The 16,671-nt window shown below is 35.1% G+C and overlaps 1 protein-coding gene across 1 annotated transcript; it reads left to right on the forward strand.

The window, feature by feature from the left end:
• The first annotated feature begins 2,184 nt into the window (after nt 1-2,184).
• Nucleotides 2,185-13,851, forward strand: LOC132550839 (blood vessel epicardial substance-A-like). The gene is made up of 4 exons (XM_060214932.1): nt 2,185-2,909; nt 5,625-5,739; nt 10,319-10,607; nt 13,769-13,851. Exons 1-4 carry the CDS (start codon nt 2,185-2,187, stop codon nt 13,849-13,851), a joined length of 1,212 nt encoding a protein of 403 aa, XP_060070915.1.
• The last annotated feature ends 2,820 nt before the right edge of the window (nt 13,852-16,671 follow it).

Raw genomic sequence — 16,671 nt, forward strand, 5'->3', positions numbered from 1 at the left:
CCAGAGAACATCAACAAAATTAAAACTTTACATCACATTTACTCAAGTTTTCATATTGAAATGAAAAAATCAATTGCAAACCTCTTGATGACAGATTATACTTTGATTTTTCCATGAGAGTGTTGTTGCATATGGTAGCATTTTTTAATTAAATGTTAAGATAAAAAATAACATGTAGGATTCCATGAAGGGACCATGTTGCTTTGTTTGTTTGTTGGATTTATCGCCCTGTAAAAAGCCAGGGTCATTTTGTGACAGGGTCTCCTTGTAGTAGTTAGTGACTTCCTAACAGGGCAGCATGTGAGAGGACGATCGTGAGCCATTAAGAGCAATTAGAGTAAAATGTCTTGCCAAAGAACACAACCACATCAGCTCAGATTGGTCCATCTTTCAGCTTCGAGAGAAACACTCTAAGCAGCCACGGATAGGGACAGTCTGTCCATGTAGTCTGAATCTTCACCTGAAGTTACGTTTTTAGACAACACTCAGGGTGAGCTGAGTCTGTCCATGTAGTCTGAATCTTCACCTGAAGTTACGTTTATAGACAACACTCAGGGTGAGCTGAGTCTGTCCATGTAGTCTGAATCTTCACCTGAAGTTACGTTTATAGAAAACACTCAGGGTGAGCTGAGTCTGTCCATGTAGTCTGAATCTTCACCTGAAGTTACGTTTATAGAAAACACTCAGGGTGAGCTCTTATTGCTCCTTTGAAGGGACAAAGGAAACCATAAAGGAAATGGGAAAAAGGGGAGGGGGATTCAGTAAAACTGTAGTACAAGTTTAGCATAATATAAGTTTTTTGGTTCTAAGCCACTTCACCTTATCAAGGGAATAGAAATTCGAGGAGTGGGGGGATGGGGGTGGGGGGGAGGATGGAAGTTTTTATTCAGTTATCAAATACATATTAACTAACTTTCTGGCTGGGGAATCACACGTCGATAACTTGTAAAATCTGAGAGGTGTGGTTTGATCCCTATCAGGAAGGAGAGTGTGTGTTTGTCAGGAAGGTCGCGTCACAGATCACCATGTATTGTAATGCTTGTGCTGTTAGGCTAGACACTATATGGTAATTGCTTTGGATAGCATATGGTGGGCCTTAGACAACTTTCTATGTTTCCCAAAATTTTTCGGGAGGGAGGGAGTATATAGTCATCACCTTGTCAGTCCATCTGTCTTTTGTGTCTGGAGCATAACTTTGGGCAGAGCTAAGAATGGATTGTGAAACTTGGTATATATATTGGTCATACTAAGGGGATTTGCAGTATATCAAATTCATTGTGCATGTTTACAAAGAAATCAGAGCTTTGAAAATATGTTTTTGAAGGGAAAACAATAGGAAATCTGTGTTATTTTTGCCTTTAACATTTGTATTGTATTTTATATCATTCAAGGAATGTTTTGCATCTTAATCTCTTTCTTTAATTATGAAACCGTAGCTGTAGCATCCATATATATCTTGATGTTTACTCTTTAGTGTCATAATATATGACTTCGCTGTCGTTGAATCCAAGCAAATGCTATTTCCTTCGATTAGCAATAAATTTGATACGTGTGAGTCCGAGATAATCACGGGTGAAATGATGAATGATTTCAATGGCTTTCATTCAATAGTTGTTATTAGATGTCATTATTGTCATGATGATGAAGAGAAAAGTTGTTATTTCTTCCACAGAAATCTTGTGAAATATTAACAGATGTGCAATCTATATTCTTTTTTTTTTTGTCTTAAACAAAATAATGTTGGAATTCAAAATAATGTTGGAATTCAAAATAATGTTGGAATTCAAAATAATGTTGGAATTCAAAATAATGTTGGAATTCAAAATAATGTTGGAATTCAGGATCTGTCTTTTTTTTCTTCTTGTATGTTGCTAGATTTAATGATAGATCAGAAACTGAATGAAAATTTATTTTTTCAAAGAAACATGTACATATTTTAGAGGTAATTTTGTGTTAGTTCTTTTTTCATGCTGAAAGTTTTGCGCTAAAATGAATTTGCACTTATTGCACATTCTTTATACTGCTTATAAATGGAAGCACAAATTTATCATTGCATTAATCATAATTTACTCTAAAATTTAAATTAAAACCAAATTATGCGAGTTTACAATATTTAATGTCCTGTCATATGCTTTCTTTTATCTTTGCAGCATTTCTTGGTTGTCTTCAAAAACCACACTCGCCATGAGACTAAATACAACCCCAGATTCCTTAGGGGAGACAACTCACAATTCTGAGAATTACTCTACAGTTACTTTGCTATCAGAACTGACTTCTAAAGTGTTAAGACAAACAGAGCCTTCACTAGTGACGTCTAGCTGGCAGACTTCTTCAGTACCTGCCTTCTCAAAGTCTGTGTCATCACAGGTGTTACATCAAACTGTGGCCAATTTGACTACAAGTACAGCTACATATGTCTCACCTCTGATGAATTCTACAAACACAACAGGATTACCGGATAATCTGGGCAGTTGTAGTGACTGGCAAGAAGTTCAACATGCACTGTTCCAGTTAGCCAATCTGTGCCTGGTTTTATCGTTCTTAACACCAACAAACTTTCAACATCATGCATTTTTTCTACGATTTATTTTAGGGTTTGGATATTTATTTTTCTCTGTATGGGCCGGATTATTCGTTTGTATGCCTGATGTTCTAAGCTGGAATTGTTTGTTCTTTTTGGTAAACACAGGACATTTGACTTATCTTGTATACAGAATGTTTCCGACAAGATTCAGAAGTGAGTTAGAAGAATTATACAGTAAAGTGTTTAAACCTTTAAAAGTGTCACGTCAGCAGTTTCGAGATATTAGTGACCAAGGTGAACTCTATGTGCTGACGAGGGGAACATTTTATGCGAAGGAAGGTTGCACAGAGGGGGGACGTAAACTATCAATACTCGTAAAAGGCAGGTATGTTCTTTTAGTCTATGTATTGTAGTATACCAGAGTATACTGTTAAATCATTTACTTTTCGTGGGGCTGAAATTTTGTGGTTTTCCGTGAAAAAAATTATTTTCATTGGCATTTGATTTCATGGATCAACAGTACTCACAAAATCAACTAGTAGTAAGGTAAAGGAAATGCTGAACTTTTCATAATTTGGTGGACATTTGAATCCATTGATTAGAGTACCCACGAAAGCAAGGAAAAATAAACTACCTCAAAAATTACTGAATTTACAGTTATTAGAATATAATCAGGCAAACAGCAGTTTTTAACTGATCTCTTTGAAACTCAAAATAGTAGACTTCATAATGTATTCATGTAGTTGTGGCCTATTTAATGACATTTAAGCAGATTGTGGAAAAGTGAATGCCTTCTGTACTTTTCGGCATTTCAGTCTCGTCTGAAAATCATGTCTCTCAGTTTTTGACCTATCTTGTTAAAATTTTAAGGTTTGATTGAACTTTTGTTGCATTTTTTTAATATATGTATGTCTTAGATCATGGACTCTGGATTATGTATTGCCCCCCTTGGTGTTCTCCTTTGGAAGCAGACCAGGATTCTGCAGCATTATATTCGACACCATATTAGGATAATGTCATACTTGACAACGTGGCTATAAATCATACTGATTGAGTAACCACAGAATTTGTAGCAAAGGCATACAAAATAGCAACACATACTACCATAATTAGCTGTGACTTGAGTGAGAGTTTATGGCTTTGCCGAGTTGCCAAGGTAACAACAATTTAGGCTCCATGGCTAACATCACTGACGAGTTTTTGAGTGGCAAACAGCTGTAGGATTCAGTTTGTTTCGTTATTTATCGTGAATTTATCTCACTCTGAATTTATCTTGAAAGGTGCATGCTCTTCACTTGGATGACTTTTATACAGTCTTTGAGACTGGAGTCGCTGTTTAGAGACTAATTGTGCACTTATCATACGTGAAGTTTGCTGTGTCTTGTATATGCACACATGCTTCTGAAATCATTCATATAAAGATATGAAATTCATTGAAGTTTGGGTTTTGTGTACATCCCCATTTGGTATATGACATTTCAACCAATTTTGATTTTCCTCTGTTGCTTCCTAGGTTACAACAATTTAGACCTTTAGTATAAATGACAAATCTTTAAGTAGGAAACAATTGTATCGTCTGTCTGTCCATAATTTTTGTTACAGTTGTGTCTTAAGAAAAACTATATGAACCAATTTCATATGTAGGTTGCCCTCGCAAAATTGATCTCTTGTTGTACATTGTTCAATTTAGGGGCTATCCGAAAACCAAAAGGCCAACAGCCAGCAATCTGGGACTAGAAGGGTCATTTGCATATTTCATATTTAGGTTGCCCTTGGTCACTCATATTGGGTCTGATCAGTACAACAAAATGGCTGACAGACAGTCCATATGGATTTTGACAATAAAAGTTTGTCATCACTATTTCTTGAAAAGCACTGGATAGAATGTTTAAAAGATAAGCTTGCACTTTGTCATTAGTTGTGGAAAGTCCAGTTTGAGACTGATCAGGAGAATAAGATCGCGGACAGACAACCATCTTTGATTGACCAGTTCAAGATTAATATCACTATTTCATAAGAGGAGTTTTAAAGAACAAATAAAGATCAAACAATGGTGGGCGCCAAAGTCCGATAAGAACTTCTTGTTAATTTAAACTCCAATTTGAATTAAGGATTTCAATAATATACATGTAGAATTATGATTAAGTATACCTGGTCTCCTGTATTTGCCGATTTCGAGGCCTACACATACAAAGTCATTAATATACTGTCTGTTCATTTGATTTAGCACACTCTTATTTTAGCGTTTTGAGGGGGTTAGACATATAAGTACACAAACAGTTAACACCATACTAAAAGCATTGAATTCATTAAGTCAATTTTGAGTTCAAGATATCATCACATCTGAAAGCTGGAATTTTTCAAGTTTTCACCAAATTAATGGGCACTTTAGTTTGTGAATTAAAGAAGAGTGAAAGGGGAAAGTTGTTTGACACATGTAATATGCTTGAAATTAAGATATAAAGATTTCAAGCTTAAGATGTGAGATGTCAGTGTTTATTCCCCTAGTCTCTTGACAGATAAGTCCTTCAATAGTCCAAGAGATCATCACATAACCTTTAATTAGTGGTCCATGGTCAGGTGGTTCAGTTGTAATAAATTTGCCTTTCATCTAGATGTCCGGGGTTTGTTTCCCAGAATGGACATTGAAAGGTATGGGGTCTCCTGTTTGACTACATGGGTTTTCCCTGGTTACTGCATGTTCATTCCATTAGTAAGACCCCTTGCAGGCTTCCATCCCTGCCAACAAGAGTATAGTAAAGTAAAAATCTTAAAATTGTCGTAAAATAAATTTGTAAAAATAACTTTTGAATCCAAGGAGAGAGGTCCAAGGATGTCACATGTATTAAGCATTTCTACCAACAATTTAACAGATATGTGAGTTTAATATCAGGTCCTTATATATTGCAAGACATTTGACAATGAAATTGATTTGTCAGTTATGTTAATTTCATACAACAATAATTTTGTGTTTATAGATCATGTCACCTTTTTTCCTGTGATAATTGAAGGGTCTGATTGTAAAGGAGTGATATTTCTGTAAAAATCATGAAATATTCCTTTCTGAATATAACCTAATCCTTGTTATTTACTTCTGTAGGTTAAAAGTGCTGTATCAGCAGTTATTTCTACATTTCATCGAGGCTGACCAGCTAGTCGACTCACCTGAGTATGATTCTTATCGCCTGAGTGGGCACTCAGGAACTACTTACCAGGTAAGTAAAGAAGAGCAGTAGGGGGATTTGGGGTGATGAGTGGATACAGAGCAATGGGGGGATACAGCACAACAGGGAGATATAGAACAATGGGGAGATATAGAGCAATGGGGAGATACAGAAAAACAGGGAGATATAGAGCAATGGGGAAATATAGAACAATGGGGAGATATAGAGCAATGGGGAAATATAGAACATTGGGGAGATATAGAGCAATGGGGAAATACAGCACAACAGGGAGATATAGGACAATGGGGAGATATAGAGCAATGGGGAGATATAGAACAATGGGGAGATACAGCAATACAGGGAGATATAGAGCAATGGGGAGATATAGAGCAATGGGGAGATATAGAACATTGGGGAGATATAGAACAATGGGGAGATATAGAGCAATGGGGAGATACAGCAATACAGGGAGATATAGAGCAATGGGGAGATATAGAACATTGGGGAGATATAGAGCAATGGGGAGATATAGAACAATGGGGAGATACAGCACAACAGGGAGATACAGCAAAACAAGGTAATACAACACAACATAGCTTCAAAGGACAACTATAATGTTTATTTTGCCATAAGCCTAGGGTTACTTTTTAGTCTAAGGTATCCTTGGATTAAAAATACTAAAACTGATACTATAGGCTTATTGCAGGAAAATGCCAGGTAATTTCAGTTGAGTATTAAGGGGGTGTTTTGTCTTTAAAAGAAAAAAGAAAGGGAAAAAAAACACCTAGAAAGTTATAATGTCACAATCATAAAGAGAAGTACCAGGTAACTTGTGGAAGTGGTGAACAATTGATATACTATAAAAATAGGTAAGTAGGGGCATTAATGAAGATTCAGGTGTGTTCTGATGGATGTGTGTGGAAAGGTATGGGGAAAGTCAGGAAATGGACGTTAAGTAGAAAATGGATGGAAGGTTAGTGTAGTGAACAGGTTGAGAATATAGAGTGGATGGAACTAAGAGAAGAATAAAGCTATATATGACACTGTGAATGAATGTATCTCTTACATAGAGAATTAATGGATAAAAGGGGGTTATAAAAAGGCTATAAACTTGATTTCATTCAATAATTGTCAAAGGAACTAATAGTGTATGTCAATTACTGTTGTTGGCCCCGATGGAAGCTTGGGAAGGGTATTAGTGCTGTGGAAGGAAACCTTGGGAAAACATGGTCAGGAGGGTGACCCCAGCAGGGATTAGAGTTCATGCCTCTGTGGTGACCAAGTGATTTTAATCTAATAATTTCACAGCAGTTAACAGCTTTATCAATTTGGATGCTGTAGTAAGTAGCACATTTTAGACAGCCTTCTTTTGGCTGTAACACGTGTAACCAAAAATCTTTGTGTCCGATCGGGGAATTGTAACACATTTTTGACCAAGGAAAGAGCCTTCGTTTGGCTGTAAATCATAGCAAAAATCAGTGTGATAAAAAAATCTTTGTGTCCGATCGGGGAATTGAACATCAGTCACCTAGGTGAAAGGCAAGTGGGCTACAGCTATACCACCTGACCACACAAAAGGGTTTTAGAGAAAAAGAGGTTGTGAGTAGTAAAGAATTTATCAAGGCGGGGAAATATGTAGGTGTAGAATGGACAGTTAGGCTGTGGTCATAAGCTAATTAACTTAAATGTAGTATCAGATACATTTTTATGATAATGAACAATCTGTTTTGTATAATGAAAGCTATTACTTTCCTTGGGTAATAATGATGAGGGAATTTGATTTTAAAGGCCAGTAATGGACAGTCACTTACATAAAGCCTGCCTTTCATCTTTATTTTTGTAATCTATGATAAAAATCTATTGATAAACAAAATGGAGGGCTGTCCCTATTCTGTATCAATTTGCTGCATAATCCTTAAGAACACTGTCCATTAAATGTCATTACGAAAAGACATAAATGGTCTTATATAGATAACATTAAATCCCGAATCTTCTTTACAATCAGTGACACAGTAGACAAGAAGTCCTTTGAGAAATAAGTGGATCTCTATGATGGTAAATGATGATGGTTATGTAGAGTTTGACCTATATACTTATCTGATATTTATGGATCAGCTTCATAAAAAAAAATTGTCCTCAATAAATATGTATCTGTTTATCAACACAATGGATTTATCATTGTCAAGGCAAACTTTTCAACAATCTTTGCTTCATAATGGTAGTTGTATGCTAGAGCTAGTTATTGATCTTTACGTAACTTAAATTATCTGCACGATATTGATTGTATCTGACCTTCACCTGTTCAAGGTCATATCAATGTATATGTGTATGACCTTCACTTTTTCTAATAACTGATGCTACTGTATTTGTGTAACATTCATCTGTTCAGTAAGATGTGACTTTGTGTGTATGACCTTCACCTTACCATATTGCTGTAACTAATTTATATGACCTTTATGGTGTATGACCTTTGATAGTCCAAGATGATGTTATTATCTTTGTATGACCTTTGTCAGTCCAAGGTGATGTTACTCCATGAGTATGATCTTCATGGTGATGATACTATATTTGTATGACCTTTGCCAGTCCAAGGTGATGTTACTCCATGAGTATGATCTTCATGGTGATGATACTATATTTGTATGACCTTTGCCAGTCCAAGGTGATGTTACTCCATGAGTATGATCTTCATGGTGATGATACTATATTTGTATGACCTTTGCCAGTCCAAGGTGATGTTACTCCATGAGTATGATCTTCATGGTGATGATACTATATTTGTATGACCTTTGCCAGTCCAAGGTGATGTTACTCCATGAGTATGATCTTCATGGTGATGATACTATATTTGTATGACCTTTGCCAGTCCAAGATGATGATGACCTTCATCTGTTTAAAGTGATATTAATATATATGTATGACCTTCACCTGTTCAAAGGTCACCTGCTGGTGAAACCAAAGGGGACTATAGTTTTGTCTCTGTCTGTCTGTCCAGCTGTATGGATGTTGGTTTCCAGACAATAAATTGAGAAAAGATGGACGGATTTAAATGAATCCTCATTAACTGTTAAGTTATGAGACCATACAGAGTGGAAATGAGTTTGGGGCCAAAAGGTCAACTACAAAGGTCACTGTCATTAAAACTTGATATTTTTCATCAAATTTTGGTTTCCAGATGATAACTTCATAAAGGAAAGATGAATTTGGTTGAATCTTCATACACTATTAGCATATTAGGTAATACAGGGTGGAATTAAGTTTTGGGTCAAAAGGTCAACCTTAAAGATCACTATTGCTAAAAACAGACTTTTATCACCAAATTTTGGTTTCCAGATGATAACGTCAGAAAGGATCGAAACTTCCTAAGATGTTAGCTAATGAAGTAATAAAGTGTGGTATTGAGTTAGGGGTCATAAGGTCAACTACAAAGGTTACTGCTACTAAAAATAGACTTCTATTGTCATAGTTTTGCTTCCAGATGATAACTTTTCATCAGGTTGACTGTTTATATTGAAACTTGATGGAATCTAATACTATTACAAAATATATAGGGTGATGTTGAGTTAGGGGTCAAAAGGTCAACTGTGAATGCTGTGGAGGTCACTTACTGCATTAGACATTTATCATCATTTTAGGGCTCACATCAAAGATGCAGGAAGCAAAGTTTGTCAGAATAACACCAGTAGTCAACTGTCCAATATTCAAGCTCACTGTGTCAAAAGGTCAAGGTCAAATCTTACATCTTTTCATGTGTATACTAATAATGTATCTAAATGGTAAAATTTACCTTTAAAGGTCAGACACAAAGTTGGGTCCTTTCTGACATGTCAGTGTTTTAGTTTGTTTCCCAGATAAATACAATATTAATCACAAGGGAGTGCATATAAAGTTTTCTCCACATTTTCTTCTGGTGTTTTGTTTCCTTCCCATCAAGAAACTGGTTTTGGAGGAAAGACTTTCAATTGTGAAAATGAGACATCTTTTTATTGCTATCAAGGTCAATGCTGCTTAGAAAATTTAATTGACAGCAGGGGACGAGAGTTGCATGCAACACTTATTGTAAGCTTGTATGTAGTGACCTTCACCTGTTCAAGATGATGTTACTGCATGTGTATGACCTTCACCTGTTTAAGTTGACATTCATTAGTTGAAGGTCATGATGTTGATATGTAGCAGTGTTCTGAATGAGTTTTGTTTTAGTCTCTAATTCTCATCAGAATGACTTATAATGATAATACAAAGACTTTCAAGTATGTTGAATAAGTTGGTAGCAGTTTTAATTCAAATTACCCTCTGTGAAGGCATATAACTCATAAAAGAAAAACAGATACTGTCTTAATCAACATTTGTTGTATTTGTAGGAGCATTTAGTATAAAAGAAATGACCAATTTTTCAAAGTTGGAAAGTATAGGGTTCAGAATTCATGGGATTTAGTCAAACACCAAGATAAATTTGTGTGAACTTGCCTGATCTGGTGTAAACACAAAGTAAGTTTTATACTCACAAACATAGAAGGTTAGCATTATTTTTTTATCATATGATTAATTTTGAGTTAGCAGTTCAATTTTCTTCAAACGTACATATTTTCTGGCTGTTTTCATTGATGTAATATGAATTTCTGCATTGCAGGTTTCAATTGAAGCAGCAGATGACAGCCTTTTACTGACGTGGCCCATTCCACAGCTGAGAAAACATCTAGATTCAGACAGTTTCATGGCAGCCATTCTCCACATCCTGGTGGGGAAGGATGTCAGTACCAAACTTTACCAGATACAAGAACTGTTACTCAATAATCCAAACTATATGCAGTCTGTGTCCAGTCGGCGGTCATCACTGGTCAATGTACGCAGTGCAATCGTAACAAATAAATCCAATCCAGACTTGAACAGATTAAATTGCTTTGGAATTGATCTCAAAGGTAACTACTTTAGCCCACTATCATCAGGTAGTGGACTGCATTCAAATTACCCTTTTTTTAGGTCATATGACCGAAGGGTCTGATGACCTATTGCGATTGCCTAATGTCCGGCGTCGTCCGTCGTAAACATTTTCAACTTCTTCTCAAGTTCTACATGTCTCATTCAGCTGAAACTTACCTGAAATGTTCGTGACATGAACCTGACAAAGTTTGTTAACTTCGGGTTGGTCCAAAATCCAACATGGCCGTCATCTTGAAAACACATTTTCGACTTCTTCTCAAGTTAAAAATTTGAAATCTTGTATTTTATGTCAGATGACCATTAAGGCCCATGGGCCTCTTGTTTCCTTTGTCCTTTCTTCATGTCATCTTGCCACTAGCAAGCCTTGTTAATAATTATTTCTTGAGAAGTACTACAGAAACCATTGTAAGACTGCGGCTTTAGGTTCCCCTCTGTCCCCACTTGAGCCCATTTAATTTTTAGACTGATCCTTGAGACAAAATCGCCAACAGGTTGCCATCTTGGAATTTAGCAGTTGAAATTATCGTTTTTTCTTGAGAAGGACTTGAGAGATATTTCTCAAACTGTTTACAGCATGGTCCCTTGTTGTGCCCATTTAATTTAGAGACCGATCAATGAAACAAAATGGCCAACAAGCAACCATATATCATTTTGACAGTTTAAGTTTGTTATCGCTATTTCTTTTGAAGTAATAGAAGGATATTCTTCACACTTGATGTGTGTATGTTCCCCATGGTCCTTATTTAAGCCCATATGACTTTGAGAGTGATCAGTGAAACAAACCAGCGGACAGGCGGCCATCTCGGATTTTGACAGTTGAAGTTTGTTATCCCTATTTCTAAACAAGCTCTTGTTAGATCGTTTTTTAAGGTTTCATATGTAGGATTCCCTAGGATGAAATGATAAAGAGGAAAAGGTGAAAGACGGGAATGTAGAGATCAGTCTTGCATAGAACCAATAACGATTATTCAATTCCTTTGGGTTCTCTTGTTGCAGAATGAACTGTCCCATTATCTCAAAGTTCATTTCCTTGCACTTTTACTTGGCAGGCTAACACCATGATCTACATTGTACTCTCAGCTATGTTGAACCTGAGCACTTGTCTGGATATAGACAATCCCTTCGCCTCTTCTATTATATATTGCTTAATCTTATGATGCGAATTAAAATTTATTTTGGCAAAGTTATGTAATGCACTCTGGTACATGTACACATTAAACTTATTGGGAGGTTTAAATCTGGCTGTTGCCAGTTGATCCTTTACTTTTTTTTACCGTTCCATCATCAGATAGTCAGCTATTCCAATCGCCCTACGTCCTTGGTCCTTGTCTGTCCATCCATCCTAAAACAATTCTTATTATTGCTAAATCTAATGAAGTTTTAGATGGATCTTTCTGAAATTCAAGATGTAGGTTTCCCTTGTCTCTCATTGTGCCTGTTTGATATTGGGACTGATCAGAAAAACAAAATGGCCAAAAGGTGGCCATCTTGGATTTTTTCAATGAAGTTTATTATTGCTATTTCTTAAGACGTGCTTGATGGATCTTTCTCAAATTTTATATGTCGGTTCCTCGTGGTCCCTAGTTGTGCCGTGATGATTTTCAGACTGATCAGAATAGCACAATGGCCAACAGATGGCCATCTTTGATTTTGATTTTGAAAGTTTGTTATTGCTATTTCTTACTACATAGATCTTTCTCAAATTTCATGTGAAGGCTTCAGTTGGTCTCTAGTGACTGCTTGATTTTGGGACTAAAACTAAAACTTGACAAACTACAATCTAAAGTTATACCATTTTGCAAATTGTAAAATTTCAGAAATATTTAATAGAGTTATACCCCTTTTTGTAGATATTCTGTATGGAATATTGTGTTACGTAGATCTAATAAAGACCTGATGCAATATTTCTCAAACTTGGCATACTACATTCCTATGATATATGTCTGTGCTCTATCGCTTTTCATTTAAACTTAATCAAATGCTACAGCTAATTATAGCCTATAATTTGACATATTAGGTGTTCCAAAACTAAGGAAACACTTTGTAGACTTCTTATTGTTGAAATTAAGATATTATCTGATTAAGTTGAAAATTGGTATAAAAGGGTTTAGGGGATGATAAATACAATGATAGGATTTTTCAAATGAAAATTGTTTCCATTTAGTCTCAATGGTGATCAAATGAAGACCTTTTTGAGGAATCTTGTTGGGACAACCCCTCCAAAATTATTGTTGATTGGAGAGGAGGGACAGTTCTAGTTATCAATATTTCTGCATTAATGTTTAATTTTCTTATCATTAAGAGCAAAAACAGAGAAGAGAAAATAAGTGGAAAATATCCAACAAATAAAGACCAAATCAATGATGGACAGCAAGATCCTTCTGGGATCTCTTGATGGTTTCACATTTAGTATATATATCATTCCAACAGAAGAGAAATATTTCAATGTTATAATTATGTTTCAAGAAAGATTTTGCTAGTTCAAGGTCGGAAGAAGTCATATGTGATGAAAAAATGCTTAACAACTTCTTTGTCAAAACTTTTACAACTGCAGTAGGGATGATTTTGTTCTGAAACTCAAGGGGGAAATGTAAAGTTTGTCAAATCAAATCACATTAAACCACTTTTGCATTAAAAAATGTATCAACATTGAAAATATCCAACATCTTCTACAGAACCCTGATTCTGAAAGTCATGTCTAAACAATGTCTTAAAATACAGATTGTTAGCATTATGCAGATTTATTCAACATTTTAGGTCATCTGACCAAAGGGTCTTATGACCTATTGTGATCGCCTTTTGTCTGGCGTTGTCCGTCGTAAACAACTTCAACTTCTTCTCAAGTTCTACATGTCTCATTCAGCTAAAACTTACTTGAAATGATCGTGACATGATCCTGACCAAAGTTTGTTAATTTCGGGTTGGTCTGAAATCCAACATGGCTGTCATCTTGAAAACACATTTTCGATTTCTTCTCAAGTTCAAAATTTAAAATCTTGTATTTTATGTCAGATGACTGTTAAGGACTATGGGCCTCTTGTTTGATAAATGATCAGTTTCATATTTGTCTTTAACCTTTTCAGCTTTTTTATGTATGCTATAACTATGGTGAATATTCTTTTTGTCCTTGTTTTAACAGGTTGGCCTTCATCATCTTCTGCTTCAAATTCAAATTTTGATGCCTCACAGTATCCAAAAGACACATATGAAAGTTGTGTATGACATCATCAGTATTGTATCTGATATCATGCAGTGTGACAGCACTATACATCTGCAGTTTGTATCGTCCTTATATGTGTGAATAATGCCATGAGATGACATTGTTGTGTTTTGTGTACTATGTCATCAGTTTCTGTGTATAACATTAAGTCATCAATGTTGTGTAGTGTCTTTCAATGACTTTATGGGTACAATGAAAAAATATCATAGTTCTAGCACATAACTTGTCACACCAAAACATTTACATCAACCAAAGGACATTCATTAATAACACCTTATCAGTGTTACACAGATGAAAATTTAGCTTCAGACATTATTTTTTAGTTCTAAACACCCACTTGTTCGAAAGAATTAGTTTAGTAAATTTTGGATCAAATTTTAGATATTGATTTCTAATAAATTTAAAACATGAATTTCAATTAATTGGCAGCACATGATCTTAAAATTAGTTTTATAAAATCAGATTTTAATCACATTGTGATTTCAGGAAGTGCTTGGAATAACTCATTGGAACTAACCTGGAATTACAGTCAATCTAAAAAAAGTTTTTCAATAAAACTGAAATTAAATACATGTAATTCTTGATATTTCTAAAAAATATCTTTTTCCAGAAACTTTTTTGTTTTTAATCAGAGGGTGGAAAGTTGGAAATGAAATGCCCCTCTACATGCATAAGACATGGCCAAGATTTTTATCAATATGTGGTTCCTACCTCAAATTTTTAATTCTTCAGAAGGAAAAAAGAAATAAAAAAATTAATGGCAGAATGATTTTTTTAAAAATCATGATTTAAGGTGAAATTGATAATGTTTGATATAGTTTAGATTATTTTGGGACCAAAATTAAAAAACCATAAAGGCTCAAGTTTATTTTTTGACATGCTTTAATTCGTCTTCGCTTGAGCTTTTTACTACCGTATATGTCGCAATTCACTGTAAGGAAAGACAACTCTTTGAAGAAAGTAACTTGTCATTGTGCTTGTCCACTGGTACTGTAAGTGAATGCCATTTGGTCATTTCTCCAGGCCGTTAGAAGGTATTACAATATATGTGACTTTCATAGAGCTACAACAATAAGCATATGAGAAATAAATGCTTATCCTGTTTATCCAGCAATAAGCCTTTTCCTGGAAATAAGTCCATCCATATTTAATTGCTATTCAGTAATAATTTCAAACAATTTTTTTTTTTCATTTCTTGTAATTAGCCCATTATTGACTTTGAATCTAAGATAATGTGTTGGCCTCCTGGGATCCTTTAATAACCCCACCTTTTAACTTTGAGTCTGAGGCAATGTGTCAGTCTCCTATAATAAGCCCACGCCCTAACTTTGTGTCTAAGGTAAAGTGCTGGCCCCCTGGAAGTACTATGTTGAATAAAATTTTCAGGCAATCTTTGTGTTTCTAATATATATTCTTAACAAAGTTATAAATGTACTAGATATGGAAATCATTGAGAGAGAAAAGGGGAGGTAATTCTTCACACTGGGTTTCAAGCACCTCTGTAGTTTATATGTATATTGATGCACTTCTAAATACTTCTAGTTAAAATGTACTTGTTGAGAATACAAAGCCAAAATAGAGGATTTATTGATCAAGAAGTATATTCATGAGAAATTACATAATGTAAATGTATACTTTTCTTTCAATTCTTGCAATCTCTTCAAATTAATATATAATGTTGATAGATAGATTTCATTCTTGAAATTTTCAATTCTCTCTTAATCTAAGAAAATGATCTCTAAATTATAGGGAATATATCTCTATTATTCATAGGGAACACTTTCCTCATAATTAGAAATCATGTATATATAATGTTATTGTAAAGACAAAAATGTTATTGATACTTCAATTTTTACAAAGTACTTTTCTCTCTATATATAGATTACAAATGATGTACAGCACTGATTCTAATTTTAAATTAAATCACCTTAGATTCTTAGCAGAAATTCACCAAGAACTGCAAAATGTAGTATGGATGCATTTCAGGAATATGATAGCATATATAGTAACTGATACCAGTGTATACATGTATGTATTCTAAAATCATGTCTTATCTGACATACTGTATAATCTGACCTCTGACTATTCTGACATCCTGTCTAATCTAACCTCTGAGTATTTTGACATTCTTTCTGATATAACCCCTAAGTATTCTAATAACCTCTCTAGTCTGGCCCCTCAGTATTCTGACAACCTGTCCAATCTGACCCCTCAGTATCCTTACATCCTCTCTAGTCTGGCCCCTCAGTATTCTGACAACCTGTCCAATCTGACCCCTCAGTATCCTTACATCCTCTCTAGTCTGGCACCTCAGTTTTCTGACATCCTGTCAAATCTGACCCCTCAGTATTCTGACATCCTGTTTTTATATAATATTTGAGTATTATGACATTCTGTCTAATCTAACCCGTGAGCATTCCAACATCCTCTCTATTCTGGCCCCTCAGTATTCTTACATCCTGTCTAATGTAATTTATGAGTATTTTGACATCCTGTCTAATCTGACCCTGATTGTACTGACATCCTGTCCAGTCTGATCCCTGAGTATACTGGTATCCTGTCTTATATGACCACTGAATATTCTGACATCCTGTCTAATCTGACCCTGATTGTACTGACATCCTGTCCAGTCTGATCCCTGAGTATACTGGTATCTTGTCTTATATGACCACTGAATATTCTGACATTCTGTCTAATTTGATCCTGATTATACTTACATTAAAGTGTAACACAATGTTGGTCACTTAATTAAGTCAATATAAAAACAACCAAATAAGGACATAATAGATTGCTTGGTATGTAAAACAGATTTTCATTGAATA

This window comes from Ylistrum balloti, unplaced genomic scaffold (genome assembly GCF_031769215.1).
Source record: "Ylistrum balloti isolate Yb309-2 unplaced genomic scaffold, AGI_CSIRO_Ybal_v1 Utg370152, whole genome shotgun sequence".
NCBI lineage: Eukaryota > Metazoa > Mollusca > Bivalvia > Pectinida > Pectinidae > Ylistrum > Ylistrum balloti.

Coding starts and splice junctions, on each gene's coding strand:
- LOC132550839 (XM_060214932.1), top strand. CDS start 2,185: ATGAGACTAAATACAACCCCAGATTCCTTAGGGGAGACAACTCACAAT. Junction 2,910..5,624: donor TCAATACTCGTAAAAGGCAG/GTATGTTCTTTT, acceptor TTACTTCTGTAG/GTTAAAAGTGCTGTATCAGC. Junction 10,608..13,768: donor CTTTGGAATTGATCTCAAAG/GTAACTACTTTA, acceptor TTGTTTTAACAG/GTTGGCCTTCATCATCTTCT.